This window comes from Haliotis rubra, unplaced genomic scaffold, assembly GCF_003918875.1.
Source record: "Haliotis rubra isolate DU_JTF1 unplaced genomic scaffold, ASM391887v1 Scf303, whole genome shotgun sequence".
Classification (NCBI taxonomy): domain Eukaryota; kingdom Metazoa; phylum Mollusca; class Gastropoda; order Lepetellida; family Haliotidae; genus Haliotis; species Haliotis rubra.
In genome coordinates, this window is record NW_025766973.1 from 104,927 (window position 1) to 120,928 (window position 16,002).

The following is a 16,002-nucleotide window of genomic DNA, read 5'->3' on the forward strand; positions in this document are numbered from 1 at the left end:
GGTGATTAACACAAGCATAGTGGCTTGATTCTTACAAGCTTGATGGCGTGATTAACACAAGCATAGCGGCTTGATTCCCACAAGCGTGATGACGTGATTAACACGAGCATGGTGGCCTGACCATGTCAAGTTTGAGTGATATATTTATCACCACTTTGATACACCTTGAATAAAACAAACATGTTTGTTTGTCTTTCGGATCGAGCAAAGGTTCCCGGGTTATTTTCTCCAATAGAAAAAAAACACGTTATGCAGTCGATACTCAATAAAATGCGATTGGTTATCGCGTATTCGTTCGTTCCGGTTCTGAGCTGTGCACAACCAGTCTCTGCTTAGGCCCAGGCCTTTTTCTGAATTACATGCCCAGTCTGTACTTGTCTTCCAGGCCCAAGAGAATCAATTGAATAGGAAGCCATCTCAAGGCTAGAATGATTTGATTTCTAGATTAACTCAGCTCCTGAAATTACGGATTGTCCTGGGGCCCATTTACATTATTTTAGATACATATTTTTTAATAGATTCTTATTTCAGGGACGAAATGCCAGTCTTCCCAGCACGCAAAAAGCAGCTTAAGCAAGATTACTATTTTGGGGTAACTACGGTACGGGATAGGGTGATCTCGCCGCCGGGGTGATCTTTAAGTTCGGAAAACGGCGCATGCCCCGATCAGCTGATTGCCCGCCAGCTGATTGTCCAACGGCCCGTCGAAGGGCGTGGCGCCAGCCCCATGTCACCACAAGGTTGAACAAAGTTGACATAGGAAAGTCATCAAATAATTTTCCAACTGCTTTTATTTGCAGGCGTTTCATTCGCAAAACGATGTGTCAAACACCCTTGAATAACTAAACCTCATCATATTTTGATCTCCAAGTGTATTGTCTGGGAGATTGAATGGGCGTTTATTCTTAAAAGTACGAAAGATTCTGAGTCAAATATTCCTATCTGGCCCATTATTAATGGAACATAGCTACGTTCGGATGAACAACCTTATTAAATGTAGCAGCAACGTTCCAACAAAACAGTGTTAATGTATGATAATTGTACAACCTATTCGTGTTAAGCATAAATAAAAAGTGAAATATGTTAATTGTAGATTCACAAGTTGGAACTACTGCAGCAGTTAACCCGGAATCAGGCCATAACAGAAGTCTGTGTGAAACCATCCAACAACAAAGCTACGTGATATAACTCACGAATGGATTCTAAAATTAACTGAGTATAATTTTAAAGCATAAATTTTCATATTTTATGTACAAAATTCCTGACCCCCCTACCTAGTACATGTGCACAAAATTGATGACCCCCGTACCTGCCCAGAACAAACTGCCCCCCATGTCATCACCAGAAGACAATGTGTACACAAGGGGATGTAAACAGTTGAACAAAACGTATTATTTTTACAAAAGTGAAATTCTGTTTTTGTCTTATGACGTTTGAACCGATATTGTCTGCACCAATATTCATGCAAGTTTACCAATGCACGAGTTTTGCACTTGCACAACCTTTAAGATGCATAATATGAACAATCACTTCAAAACATTGATTATACAACAGTCTCGTTTCCTGCTGACTGGGTTCCGTCCTATTGCGCAACTTAGTACAATAACCAGACCATAATTTTGAGACCAACTCATTCAACTGGATATATAAATATTAATCAGTATTATTTGAAGCATTTCATCACTTGTATATTGCAACACTACGCTCCTGCTAATCCTTACAAACACGTCGTGCAGCGTGCACTGACAAACGGAAATCTGGAAATCGTGGAATCTCGAAACGAGGCTCTGCCGCTAGAAAAGTTTGGAGGTCTGGTACGGACTTGATATTATATCATTCACTCTGTACGTTACAAAAATACACTTAATAAGCGCAAAGAGCACATAACAGTTGTAACCAGATGAATTGTGAATCATTGTACGACCTCTTCCAACAGGGGCAGTCTGTGACGTCTTTGTTAAGGACATGCTGCCTAAACCTCGACATAAAATATAGAAATACGATTTTCTTAAACTTTAAATTAAAATTAATTTGTATATACCATTTTCTTATGAAACAAGAAATTGGAATTTAGTGTAACCATAGTTGTTTGTAATGTCTCTTTTCACTTTCACACGAGAAAATTCGGGTCGGCTGAAAGGTAGGTTATTGTCTGACTTGGTTAATGAGACTCCTGTTTCGGTTTGCACGTCCGTGTGCCAAAATAAATAAACTGCCGGTTAAAAGTGAGTGAGTGAGTGAGTGGGTGAGTAAAGTTTTACACCGCTTTTCGCAATATTCCAGCAATATCACGGAGGGGGACACCAGAAATGGGCTTCACACATTGTACCCAGCCAGGTAAAAGCAATTATACACCTGAACATAGGATTTGATACAGTTTTAACAGACTGTCACCGAAACTGTTAACTTAAGGTAAAACTGAACTGTGATGCTGGCACCACATACATCACCATCGAAAAAAACCCATTTCATTTTCATATATTTTTTAACAACCACACACATAGGTGTATACTTTCTTTTGAAGGTCAGTATAGTGAGGGGGTAAACAGGGTATGCTTATCTGGGTGTTGTGACGTATCCGTTGCCGTCACTGTCGCATCGTTCACTGATGAACGACGGTGAATACGTGCAAGCCATTGCAATGAGTGTCAGCTAACGGGATATCTATAAGTGGGTCCTTAACTGACTTCGTGAATGAATGGTTCATGACGGAACTTTAAATATCCACTTCCTGAACACGATCGAATGAGGCATCTGAACATATTAGAACTGGGTAAAATGTCGTGACAGTCATTGCATGGAAAAATATTCGGATGAACGGATTACTGGTATTAAGATTAACGTACATGTGAGTTGTTCAAGAGAAGAAACGTATCGAGTGAGTGAGTGAGTGAGATAATATTAAGCGTCACATCGACAATATTTCAGCCATATCCTTATAGTGAGTGAGTGAGTATGTTTTTTTAAGCCGCTTTTAGCAATGTTCCAGCAATATCACGGCGGGGGACACCAGAAATGGGCTTCACACATTGTACCCATGTGGGGAATCAAACCCGGGCCTTCGGCATGACTAGCGAACGCTTTAACCACTAGGCTACCCCATCGCCCCAGAAACGTGTTGAAAATGGATTTTCTGCCGCATTGCATTTGCCGATTACAGAGTGATAGAATGGACGCTAATTGCTGGCTCATCTGAACAACTGCTTGTTACTTCCATTGTGTATGCACATGAAGATTTGCTTACTCATCAGCTGAGTGCTGCGCAGCCCGGATATGACGTCATCGACGTCGACGTACTATTGAGTAGCATTTGGAAGTGATACACACACGACACAGAATGCGTCAGCTTCTTTGTTATAATGTACATAACATCCATAACTTCCCTGCCTTTCAACGACACGTTTTTTATGTTTGCTGTACGTTAAACCAAGTTATTTGTAAGTTTAGTGTCTGGAAAACAAAGTGTGGAAAACACCGTATTTTCGCGCAGGAGGCGTGGGAGAGATGCACAAATACTGACTATGGTTTCAGAGGACGAGCGGGCCCTATCGATCTGCAGCTATGTGGTAGTCGGCTGCTTGTGGGGAACTCGAAAAGTGTTGACAGACATCACCAGCCGCGTCATCGTTTTGTATGTTTGTTTGTTTGTTAATGCACCACACGGCGACATTAAAGCTGTATGGCACCAGCCTCTTAATAATCTGTTCTGGGCCAGGCAAACCGGTGATTGATATGACAACGGTCATACGCTACTGTAGTACTCTGACTGGCCACCAAGCAGATTGCAGAGCTTACTCCATGCTTCAAATCGCCTTTTAAAAAAGAACATATATGACTGGAGAGTTCTCTCCAGGAATGTGTGTGTGTGTGTGAGTGTGTGAGAGAGAGAGAGAGAGAGAGACGTACGTGTGTGTGTGTGAGAGAGAGAGCGATAACAGATGGATAAGAGAGAGAAGAGTGTGTGAGTGAGAGAGGAATATGTGTGTGTTTGTGTTTTATATTATATATAATGACCATTCGGGTTAGACAGCTAACCTGTGTAGCGATATAACACTGAATACCATTTTTTCGGTTCTCTGCCGCAGGGAGAATTTAAATTTCAACACAGAGCGACAGTTTCGTGTATTTAATGTGAATTTAAACCTCGGATGTACAATGATGACTGTCGCGAGGCTGAAGGGGATGAAGGACGGAGGCGACATAACACGCCCGCAGACGAATGCACCATGAATGTAGTATATGTAAGTACAGATATGTATCGCACCCAGTGACCTTCTTGTGTGGCGTAGGTTTAAGGGTCGGTGCGTGCACACGACAAGGGGAAGGTTGCTGTGTGCGGAAGGTGTATGATATCGCCTTGCTCGAATGATGATTATGGTGTGTATCTTTACTGATAGTAATTCTTAACAGATGTGTGACGGATTCCTCGACCTAAACACACGTGTACGTCTTCACAGGGATTGACGTACATGCAGGTGGCGGGGCATATCACGAGGCTGACATCTATGACGCCGGCTCGAGTGAACAACATCGATTTTGTTTCTTGACGAAGACCGAGTGGTTGGGATGAGGTGGTGAACTGACCTGACCTTGAAGCGACGACGTTGACTGCAGCACGTACACAGTTGGCCTTTTCAACGACACATCATTATATCTCCAATGTGTATTTAAAGCGCTTGTGCGAGTCACTGGTATAACATCGTATAATTGATGTTGTTTGTTTCGTGTTGGGGGAAATCGTCTCTTCGATTTCGCTTTGAGAGTCGTAAACGCGAGTACAGCGATATGTATAGTTTTATAACTGCAGTGACGTTTTACGCCGCAGCCAGAAATATCCCAGGCATATCTTGGTTAGCCATATCTAATCTGTGATAGGAAGCGAGTGATGTATCCACAACGTGGGATGACGACGTTACCCGTGGCCACAATGACTATGCAATACTGTGTGGAGGCTGCATATGTCCAATAATGATTCTTCATATAATAATAATAATAATCATGATAACACATAAGAGCAGGGTTCAGGGCGGAGTCAAGAGAGGGGATCAAAAACATACGGTTTGTCTGTTTATTTAACGTCGCATTGATCAATCCAGTGGTCAGCAGCATGAGCGTCAATCTACGCAATGCATAGTTCCGACTTCCGAGCCAAGCTCCGCCCACGTTGGTTACTGTTGCTACGTCCCCCAAGCTTTGGGATGCGGAGCTGTCAAAATGGCGGAATACACTGTCAGGCACCGTCTGCCTGTTGACAGTTCTCGACACAATATCGGTTGCATTCTTGCTACGATCATCCTACTTTGACGCAGAAATCGCAACAGACAGGCTTACACTATTTCTTCACAGGGTTATATCCATGAGATACGAGTTTATAGGCGTGACAACACCTCTGACATTGATGTCATGTGCTGGCGGTCAATGTCGAAGAATCGGAGCCCGCATACCCTCCACTTGAGGATTAACACAAGCGCCGAGATGATCGTTCACAGCTATTGTTCTTTTAAAGCTGGGTATGTGTGTCATTGATAAGAAGTCGGTAAATCCTCATATAAATCACTTAAAATCAGATTCAGAGTCTGATAGATTAAGAGATTGTTATTTCAATGGTGCAGTGACCGTTCATTTGCTCTCGTCGGGTTATGACTGGTGTGTTGATTTATTTCTAGTCCTATCGAAGTTTGGCAGCAAAACATGACGAATGTTTACACTTTTGTATTTATTGTACATCAGGTTTACATATACCTATCAGCAAAAATGAAACAGAAAATTTATCCATTCAGTAATTTGCCTCAAAATGAACCGTAAAATTCAATTGTTCAGTTTTCGATCAGCCTCCAAATGATACACAGGGCTAGTAATATACTATTTCAAAAATAAACTTATTCATGAAACACCATGCCTAGCACAGGATGTACTATTAATTATAAGTAAAGACTTTAATAAAATTAAAAGTTAGAATCTACTGAAAATAGAATTTAGATTATTTGTGATTTCACCTATATCATTACATGTTCATTTTGATACATTTAAAAATAAGTAACATGATTTTGGGTTAGATGTTTTTCTTGATGCAATGGTATTTCATTTTTATAAGAAAATCTTTAGATTTCCTTCACATGAATTCATTTTTGTTTAGACTTGGTGGAAGATGTTCCCACATCATTGGCCTTGTGAAGACACTTGAGGGGGTTGAAGCCTCACAATCTCACGCACATTCATGAAAAATAGAGTTGCACCAGCCTCCAGCAACAGTGGCAGATTCACAGGGGCAACAAGATCATCCCAGTGCCTATCAACCAAGTGATTGTGGCCCAACCTCTTGTCCAGTCTAGAAAAAGGAAGCCAATCATTGCCATGTTGGAGGCAAGAGCTCGAGTCTCATGAGGCTTCGCCGTCGACGGTGAAGGTAGGTCATGTTCGAAATCTTTCTCCTCCAAAGGTTCGTAATCAGCTGACGTGAGATGAGCAAGTACAGCGGAAAGATCCCAAGCTGGAGGCTAGAACTTCCGAGATTGGTCAGCCAGTTTGTAAGACCGAAGGAGAGACTGGAGTTCAGGGACAGTGGACACCTTCACACCCGAGGCCGCTGCAATAACGGTGTTAAGAGCAGCCAGGTAGGTAGATAGTGTAGAACCTTTGAGTTTTCTGGAGGTTCGTAGATGTTGAAGGTACTCTGGCACCATCTGCGGGGAGGCCGTAGTGGGGGATGAGACGCCCTTCTTCCTGCAATACGCTTCAAAATTCTTCCATTTGTCATCATAGAGTGACCTCGTAGAAGTACGATGTGCTGTAGTAATGGCACTAGCCACCTGTTTAGAATAGCCCTTCGCCGTTAACGACCGATGTAGATGCAACAAGCGTGCAGATGGAGGGTCAACGGGGACCAATGTAGCTGGTCGGAGTGCGGATGTACCAGGAGATAGGGTCGAACGGGAAGTGGCACGGGATGTGGTCCGGCTAGGTCTTGAAGGTTTACAAACCAACTTCTGACCGGCCAATAGGGCGCGACCAAAAGCAGAGTCATCCTCTGAGTTGCTTGCAGTTTCACTACTATGCGAGGAAGTAGGGCTACATGCGGAAACGCGGAAACGTTCAGGTCCTCCCACGGATTGGCTAGAGCATCGAGGTCCCAAGCCAGAGGGTCCGGAATCGGTAAAACAAACCGAGGCAGCTGATGGTTGAATTGGGTCTGGAACACCTGAGGATGTAATTTCCATTCCGTTGGAGAGGGACGACTCGGCCGGGACAGAGAATCTGCGATGACATTCTTCACCCCCGGAATGTGGTTGGCTTGGACTAAGATTTTGAACTGTTGGGTCCACTGCTGCAGTTGAGCAGACCCTCTGGACCCCATCCTGTTGATATGCCATACCACCGCTGCGTTGTCCAATCGGATCATGAGGGAAGTTGCTCGTAGGACATCCTGCCAGTGACTGATTGCAAGAATCACCGCCCTGAACTCCAGAACATTGATGTGACTGGCATGATCGACGAGAGACCACAGCCCTGCCACTTGTTGATTGAGAAGATGAGCTCCCCACCTGTGTTGAGACGCGTCCACATACAGGTGGTTAGACGGAACAAATGGCCCTAACAAACTCCGACGCAAACATTCAATTCTTCCATCCACTACAGGAGATGGAGCCCCAGAGGTAGAGGGATCAAGGCAATGGGATCTCCCACTCTGATGTAAGGCGCTAGAAAGAACTGCAAGGGACGAAGTTGTAGTTGAGGGTCAACGCCTGAGCCGACGTCAAGAGGCCCAGGAGCTCCTGCCACTGACGAAGCGTCCTGGGGTGCGCCAGTGCCAGAGAGACCAATCGCTGTATCTTGCAGAAACGATCCCTCGGGACAAAGAGTTTGTTGACATCTGTGTCGAACACTGCTCCAATGAATTGAAGACGGCGCGTAGGGACTAGTTCCGATTCCTGCAGATTGATTAACCAGCCTAATTGGCAAAGAAGCTGTATCGCAAACTGCATGTGACGAAGCAGAAAGGGCATGATCGGTCTGCACCTGGATGCAGTCGTCGATGTAAGCCTCGAACATTATTCCCTTGCAGTGAAGGAACCTGGTGATAGACTTCGTTACCCATGTAAACAGCCACAGGGCCGAAGAAAATCCAAACGGGAGGACACGCCACTGATAGTGGGTGCCCTCGAAGACAAACCGAAGGAACTTGCGAAGAGCCGGAAAAATCGTGATGTGAAGGTACTCATCCTGGAGATCGAGACTGACCATGTAATCTCCCGGCTTGATGATTGTTGAGAAGAGCCACTGACACCATACGAAAGTGAGGTGGTTTTAGAAACATTTTATGGAAAACCTTCATATTGAAAATTAGTCTCAACTTGTCCGAATCTTTCTTTGGCACCAGAAAGATTGGCAAATAGAACCCCGGGTCGGTCGGAGCAAGGCCCAGGGTTCGATCGCAAGTTTCTGAAGGAGAGTGTCGATTGTGGGGTGTAGAACAGCCGTCTGAGATAGGATACGTTCGAGTAGGCAAGCTACCATGACAGCACTGAAGAAGTGTTGAATATAAGAGATTCGTGGCATGGAGATGTCGGGACCGTACACATTGTACACAGTGATGAAGGCCATATAAACAGTGATTGTATGAACGTTCGCCAAATGAAGTGTTGGTCCGCCAGATGGAGTGTGAAAGTTAGTAGATCGAACGTGTCTGGAGTCTATGGTCTTTTTTACCTCTGCCATTCCATCAACTTCACCAATGTTCCGGTAGACTGACGACCCCCATTCGTCACCACTCGCCCCTTTCCGTAAACTCCAAGAAGACTCGTCCCCCTCTCGATGCTTGTTATGTGCGAAAATACGACAAACCAATCAAAACGCGCGTAAATGACCGGGGGGCTTTGATAAATATAGTTCCGAGTACTTAAATCGTTTATGGCATTATGTCATTGTTTAAAAAATCATGAAAAATATATATTGCCATTTTGGAAGTACAAAGAACGTAGCTAACAGGATTTTGCTGCCTATTATGAAGTTTTTAATAAGAATCATGCGATTGACGGTGAGAGATTCAAACACGCACGTGCGTTTGTTGACATAACGGCTCTCATGGGTCCAACTGAGTGTATTTCTAACGAACTTGCGGGCTTGTTATGGAGATTGTACGTGCGCTTCCAACAATTTTAGGAAATGTAATTTTAAATCGCTACGAGTTTCAAAACAATAATATTATATTTGTATGTAACTAATCAACTTTAATCTCAAACATTGGGCTTATATTTCACATCTCTGGGGATATTTTAGTCTGACTATTTTTTTGGTCATTCATATTTTCTTTCAGCGAATTCTTTTAAAATTCCACCTGTAGCTGAAATTTTAACACTTTTATTGGCATATTCAATAAAACAATTCCCATTTGTGATTAGTAAACCCTAATAGGAAATATAAAGGTTAACAGCTGGTAATAATTACATTAGAATATGTCTTTTACAAATATGTTTTTCTCTTTCTTTTAGTTGTATCAGAGAGGTTTAATTCTTTAAAATAAATAAGTAAACAAACCCCCAAAACAACCTAGCAATACAATGTACATGTGCTTCGGTGATAATTAAGAAACATTGGAATCAAACAGGGATAGAGTTATCGTTCTTGTTTAAAGTAGTTCTGATGTTCATGCGCCAATGAAATCCTTCCAGAGGGGCACGAGTCGATATTCGGCTTGTCCCGGAATAACACGAGTTGGTCGCGAATGTGACGATCCCATGCATCGTATCTACTAACTTTCACACTCCATCTGGCGAACCAACACTTCATTTGGCGAACTATACGTTCATACAATCACTGTTTATATGGCCTTCATCACTGTGTACAATCTGTACGGTCCTGTCATCTCCATGCCACGAACCTCCTACATTCAGCACTTCTTCAGTGCTGTCATGGTAGCTTGCCTACTCGAACGTATCCTATCTCAGACGGCTGTTCTACGCTCCACAATCGACACTCTCCTTCAGAAACTTGCGATCGAGCCCTGGGCCTGGCTCTTACCGACCCGGTGTTCTATTTGCCAATCTTTCTGGTGCCAAAGAAAGATTCGGACAAGTTGAGACTTATTTTCAATATGAAGGTTTCCTTAAAATGTTTCTACAACCTCCGCCACACTTCCGTATGGTGTCGGTGGCTCTTCTCAACAATCATCAAGCCGGGAGACTACATGGTCAGTCTCGATCTCCAGGATGAGTACCTTCACATCACGATTTTTCCGGCTCTTCGCAAGTTCCTTCGGCAGCACCCACTATCAGTGGCGTGCCCTCCCGTTTGGATTTTCTTCGGCCCCGTGGCTGTTTACACGGGTAACGAAGCCTATCACCAGTTTCCTTCACTGCAAGGGAATAGTGTTCGAGGCTTACATCGACGACTGCATTCAGGTGCAGACCGATCATGCCCTTCTGCTTCGTCACATGCAGTTTGCGATACAGCTTCTTTGCCAATTAGGCTGGTTAATCAATCTGCAGGAATCGGAACTAGTCCCTATGCGCCATCTTCAATTCACTGGAGCAGTGTTCGACACAGAGATCAACAAACTCTTTGTCCTGAGGGATCGTTTCTGCAAGATACAGCGATTGGTCTCTCTGGCACTGGCGCACCCCAGGACACATCGTCAGTGGCAGGAGCTCCTGGGTCCTTGACGTCAGCTCAGGCGTTGACCCTCAGGGGTCAACTACAACTTCGTCCCTTGCAGTTCTTTCTAGCGCCTTACATCAGAGTGGGAGATCCCATTGCCTTGATCACTCTGCCTCTGGAGCTCCATCCCCATCCCCTGTAGTGGATGGAAGAAATGAATGTTTGCGACGGAGTTTGTTAGGGCCGTTTGTTCCGTCTCACCACCTGTATGTGGACGCGTCTCAACACGGGTGAGGAGCCAATCTTCTCAATCAACAAGTGGCAGGGCTGTGGTCTCTCGTCGATCGCGCCAATCACATCAATGTTCTGGATTTCAGGGCGGTGATTCTTGCAATCAGTCAATGGCAGGATGTCCTCATGATCCGATTGGACAACGCAGCGGTGGTTTGGCATATCAACAGGATGGGGTCCACGGGGTCTGCTCAACTGCAGCAGTGGACCCAACAGTTCTTCGATCTGGTGGACTCTCTCAACATCTTAGTCCGAGCCAACCACATTCCGGGGATGAAGAATGTCATCGCAGATTCTCTGTCCCGGCCAAGTCGTCACTCTCCAACGGAATGGAAATTACATCCCCAGGTGTTCCAGACCCTTTGTCTTCCGTTGACGACTCCGACAGTAGATCTCTCCGCCACCGATTCAACCATCAGCTGCCTCAGTTTGTGTCACCGATTCCCGACCCTCTGGCTTGGGACCTCGATGCTCTAGCCAATCCGTGGGAGGACCTGAACGTTTCTGCGTTTCCACCTGTGGCCCTTCTTCTTCTCCATATTAGGGAAACTGTGTGCAACTAAGAGGATGACTCTGCTTTTGGTCGCGCCCTATTGGCCGGCCAGAAGTTGGTTCGTAAACCTTCAAGACCTAGCCGGACCACATCCCGTGCCATTTCCCGTTCGACCCTATCTCCTGGTACACCGCATTCCGACCAGCTACATTGGTCCCCGTTGACGCTCCATCTGCACGCTTGTTGCATCTACATCGGTCTTTAACGGCGAAGGGCTATTCTAAACAGGTGGCTAGTGCCATTACTACAGCGCATTGTACTTCTACGAGGTCACTCTATGATGACAAATGGAAGAATTTTGAAGCGTATTGCAGGAAGAAGGGCGTCTCATCCCCCACTACGGCCTCCCCGCAGATGTTGGCAGAGTACCTTCAGCATCTACGAACCTCCAGAAAACTCAAAGGTTCTACACTATCTACCTACCTGGCTGCTCTTAACACCATTATTGCAGCGGTATCGGGTGTGAAGGTGTCCACTGTCCCTGAACTCAAGTCTCTCCTCGGGTCTTACAAACTGGCTGACCAATCTCGGAAGTTCTAGCCTCCAGCTTGGGATCTTTCCGCTGTACTTGCTCATCTCACGTAAGCTGGTTACGAACCTTTGGAGGAGAAAGATTTCAAACATGTCTCCTTTAAGACCTTCTTTCTCTTGGCCTTGGCAACAGCTGCCCGTATTTCAGAGTTGCATGCTCTTGATGTTTCTCGGGTTCGGTTTGAAAGGTCTAGACATGCGAGAGTTTTCCTTGGTTTGCGGTGGGAATTTCTCGCATAGAATCAGTTACCAGGAGAGCCGGATCGCACATTCACGATTCCGCCGTTGTCCACTATCTTGGGCCCAGATGACACTGAGGATCTGTCCTTATGCCCGTTGCGTGCATTAAGGATTTACCTAGCTGCCTCACAGGATCGCCGCAGACTGTGTAAGAGATTGTTCATTCCATTGTCAGAGTGTTTACAGTCACCGGGATGCATCTGAATGTGCGTGAAACTGTGAGGCTTCAATCCCTGAAGTATCTTCACAAGGCCAATGATGTGGGAACATCTTTCACAAAGTCTAAACAAAATTGAATTCATATGAAGGAAATCTAAAGATTTTTTTTATAAAAATGAAATACCATTACATCAAGAAAAACATCTAACCCAAAATCATGTTACTTATTTTTAAGTGTATCAAAATGAACATGTAATGATATAGGTGAAATCACAAATAATCCAAATTCGATTTTCAGTAGATTCTAACTTTTAATTTTATTAAAGTCTTTACTTATAATTAATAATACATTCTGTGCTAGGCATGGTGTTTCATTGCTCTGTTGGTTGCTATATCCATACCAGTAATATGAAAAAGAAACGGGCACGAGAAGAGCTCACAAAGATTTACGAGGAAGAAAGGAAGAAGATTTTGGATGGGTATGAAGAAGCACTGTCACAATTAGGACAACTGGCTAGATCAATTACAGAAGTGTGAAATTTCACTGTCAAAATTGGGACTGTCAAAATCGGGACTTAACCATGTACATGCATGAATCAATTCATCGACTATAACCACGTTATCCCGTAAGCTACCTCTTTACGACAAGCATGAGTGTATATAGACCAAATCTCACCAGTATTATACGGGTGGGTAGTCTACTGAATGTAAGAAAAGGCAAATATATGTTGCAATATGGTTCAAACCATCACAGAAAATAGCTGAATGCATTGTCACGAAAAAATCTAACTGAACGCGAAGTCTAAAGTCCTCGCATTGGCTACAGCTCAAACCCAGATCTGCTTTTATCATTTGACAATTTCTCCTGAATTCTCTCTCAGATGGCGGCACATAATCGTCTATACTGTTGCCAGATCCAGCAAGGCCCATTTCGTACTCAAAACGGAAACCTCCCCAAGGTTCCGGAATTTCTACTGAGATTTGTCGAGTCGGCATTGTAGAACCAGCTACCCCAGGCTGTATTGATCAACATACGACGATGATTATTTTGATGATGATGATGGTGATTACTGATAATGATTCATGATGATGATTACAGATGATAACGAAGATAATTGTGATGACTGATGATTATGTTTGATGATGATGATGCTGGTGGGGATGATGATGTTGATCATTATGATTTTCTGTCTATTAGGCATCTATCAGAGAAGAGGACGTCGATGTAAACACAGGAATATTCAACACCAAGAAGCCTATCATGCTCAGGGTCCAAGTCCGTTCAGACGAGTAAGATGGCAAAGACCCAGTGTTCTCAGAGCCTGACAGCGCCGACATCCGCATCATCCAGTGTATTATCTCCCTTGTGTTACATTAAAACCAGGGACCATTTCACCAACGTGGCTTCGTTTTTAGTGCCAAGCTAAATGGCTGCCCAATTAAATGACCTTTATTTAAATCATTGAAACAAGACGCGATATCACTAGTTTGAATCTCATGCGTCCGACCATCTTTTATACATGCTAACACCTGGTTGCAAGCAACTTAATTCCTTCTAGCCGTCTAAATATTGAACAAAACGGTCTTTTTCCAATTCATTTACAACAGCGTTCGGTGTGGGTTTAATGAACTGAAGAGCATGTGTCAGCCCGAATATAGATCTTTGCCAAACTTTGTTCAGAAGAGTGACTTCAATTACGCTCATGAGCGAGAGACATTCTATGCTAGGCAGGTGGTAAATACATGGTACTGGTGACGTTACTCAAAAGATGTTGTCTCACATTTTTTATATTTCCGTAGATATTTTGTCAGCCGTTTATAATACCTAACAGAAAGAATGTATTCCGTTGGGGATTAACAACCCTTGACTTAACTTGTACACGCGATGATTTAATCCACGTTCAATATCCAGCACATGTGTATCAGTAGGGCACTGAGTCTGGTATCTGTCTGTGTCTCAAAAGTAGGCCCATACTTGAGAAATGATAATGATACGTCAAATTCGGTTTGGTAGCATGGATTGTGTATACATTTCAATTATTTTCTAAATTTAGATTTTTTTCTCAATTACTTCGATTATATACTGTTTAGTTTATAGTTATCTACGTATATTAAAATTACCTTTTCTCGTTATTTCAAGTAATTTCTCGAAATTTTGAGTTTGTTTTCAATACTTTGATTTAGCTTTTCAGATTGCGCAGAATTTTGATGATGACTTACGACATGAGACTTCTGGTGTAGAAGTGTATATTCTTTGTTTTAATAAAAAAAATATAAATATTAACATACTTCCCATCTTTTCTTGTCCCATGTGGCCAGTGCAACTGCGTCGCGTTCGTGGAGCGTAAAGATGCACCTAATAAAGGCACACGTGTTCCAATTCCTGGAAGTATGGAATAATTCTGTAACTGTTATCTTTGTAACTGTTCCTCGTCGCCAACGTAACCAGAGTGAGTTTAGTTTTACGCCGCTTTTAGCAATATCACGGCGGGGAAACCTGAAATGTGCTTCTTACATTTTACCCATGTGGGGAATCGAACTCGGGTCTTCGATGTGACGAACGAAAGCTTTAACCACTAGATCTAGGTTACCCCACCGCCCTCAAACAGCAAGAAAGCGGGCAGAGAAGAATGATGAAAATATAACAATGTTTTCACTAATTGTGTGATTTATTTCATGAACTTTCGATCACTTGATGAAAGTCTTTTTAACAATCCAGGTTGAGTCGCTTTGCTTGGGAAACAATATTTTAATAAAATTAATTTTAATTTTAATGTAGACGAAGAAAAGTCAGGTTGGCCTGGAGTGGGCATTTCTTGCACACAGGAAAATGCTTTATATGAAAGACAGTCGGACAGATAGACAGACAGTTTATTTACATGTGGCCAAAAGGCCAATAATACACAGCAAAGTGCAACATGGTGATAGTCCAGACTCGTGAATAGTTTACGAGTTCAATCGGACCGTCGCTGCGATTTTCAAATAATTCACTCTCACGTAGATGTGCGAGCTTTGCAGAGAAAGAAATAAGCAAGTTATTCATAAAAGTTTAAACGTATAATACATTAGGCAACAATAAGAGCGGAGTTTTATATCATTTCTCCGATATATCTATTCTAGGGATTTTAACAATAGTTGATGGCCTTGAAGCAAACACAAGCGATTCTAGAGCAGCATAATAGCGCATCCAGGGTCTGAAGGGTCTGAGGTTTCCCACATCACTTGTCAGGCCGGATTTTGACCTTGAGCATGATTGGTTTCTTGGGGTTCAATATGCCTGTGTGTACAGTGACGTCGTCCATTCCGACGGATGCCTGAAATGACAAACAGTTTAATAGTCTCCCGAACGAATTTAACCAGGAAGATTACAAATACTGACGGAAAAAATCAACGGCTCTTTATGTAAAGTTCAATAATAGTGATATATTTTCGCAAAATAATTTAAGTGCATGATACATGTGTTTAATAGACGCAGAGCACAGTGACCGTCAGGCCAGTAGGTGTTCATGGAAACAATCAAACAAACGAAAAAACTAACCCTCTAAACACCAAAACAAACAATTTTCGTTCACTGTTGTTTCACGTACACATTACATGGGTTACAGAAAAACAATTCTAACCCGGATCTTCACGGG

At 43.3% G+C, this 16,002-nt stretch overlaps 1 protein-coding gene and 1 long non-coding RNA gene across 2 annotated transcripts in view; one reads left to right on the forward strand and one right to left on the reverse strand.

Moving 5' to 3' along the window:
- Positions 1 to 12,618: 12,618 nt before the first annotated feature.
- Positions 12,619 to 13,766, forward strand: LOC124282788. The gene is made up of 2 exons (XR_006900240.1): positions 12,619 to 12,846; positions 13,566 to 13,766. It is a non-coding gene; the product is annotated as an uncharacterized LOC124282788 (long non-coding RNA).
- Positions 13,767 to 15,555: 1,789 nt separating this feature from the next.
- LOC124282778 (cytochrome P450 3A5-like) overlaps positions 15,556 to 16,002 on the reverse strand; it is a 51,312-nt gene continuing 50,865 nt past the window's right edge. Inside the window, exon 14 of the mRNA XM_046718807.1 lies at positions 15,556 to 15,681. Coding sequence (XP_046574763.1) covers positions 15,586 to 15,681 — 96 coding nt within the window. The 3' untranslated portion in view covers positions 15,556 to 15,585. The remainder of the gene's footprint in view (positions 15,682 to 16,002) is intronic.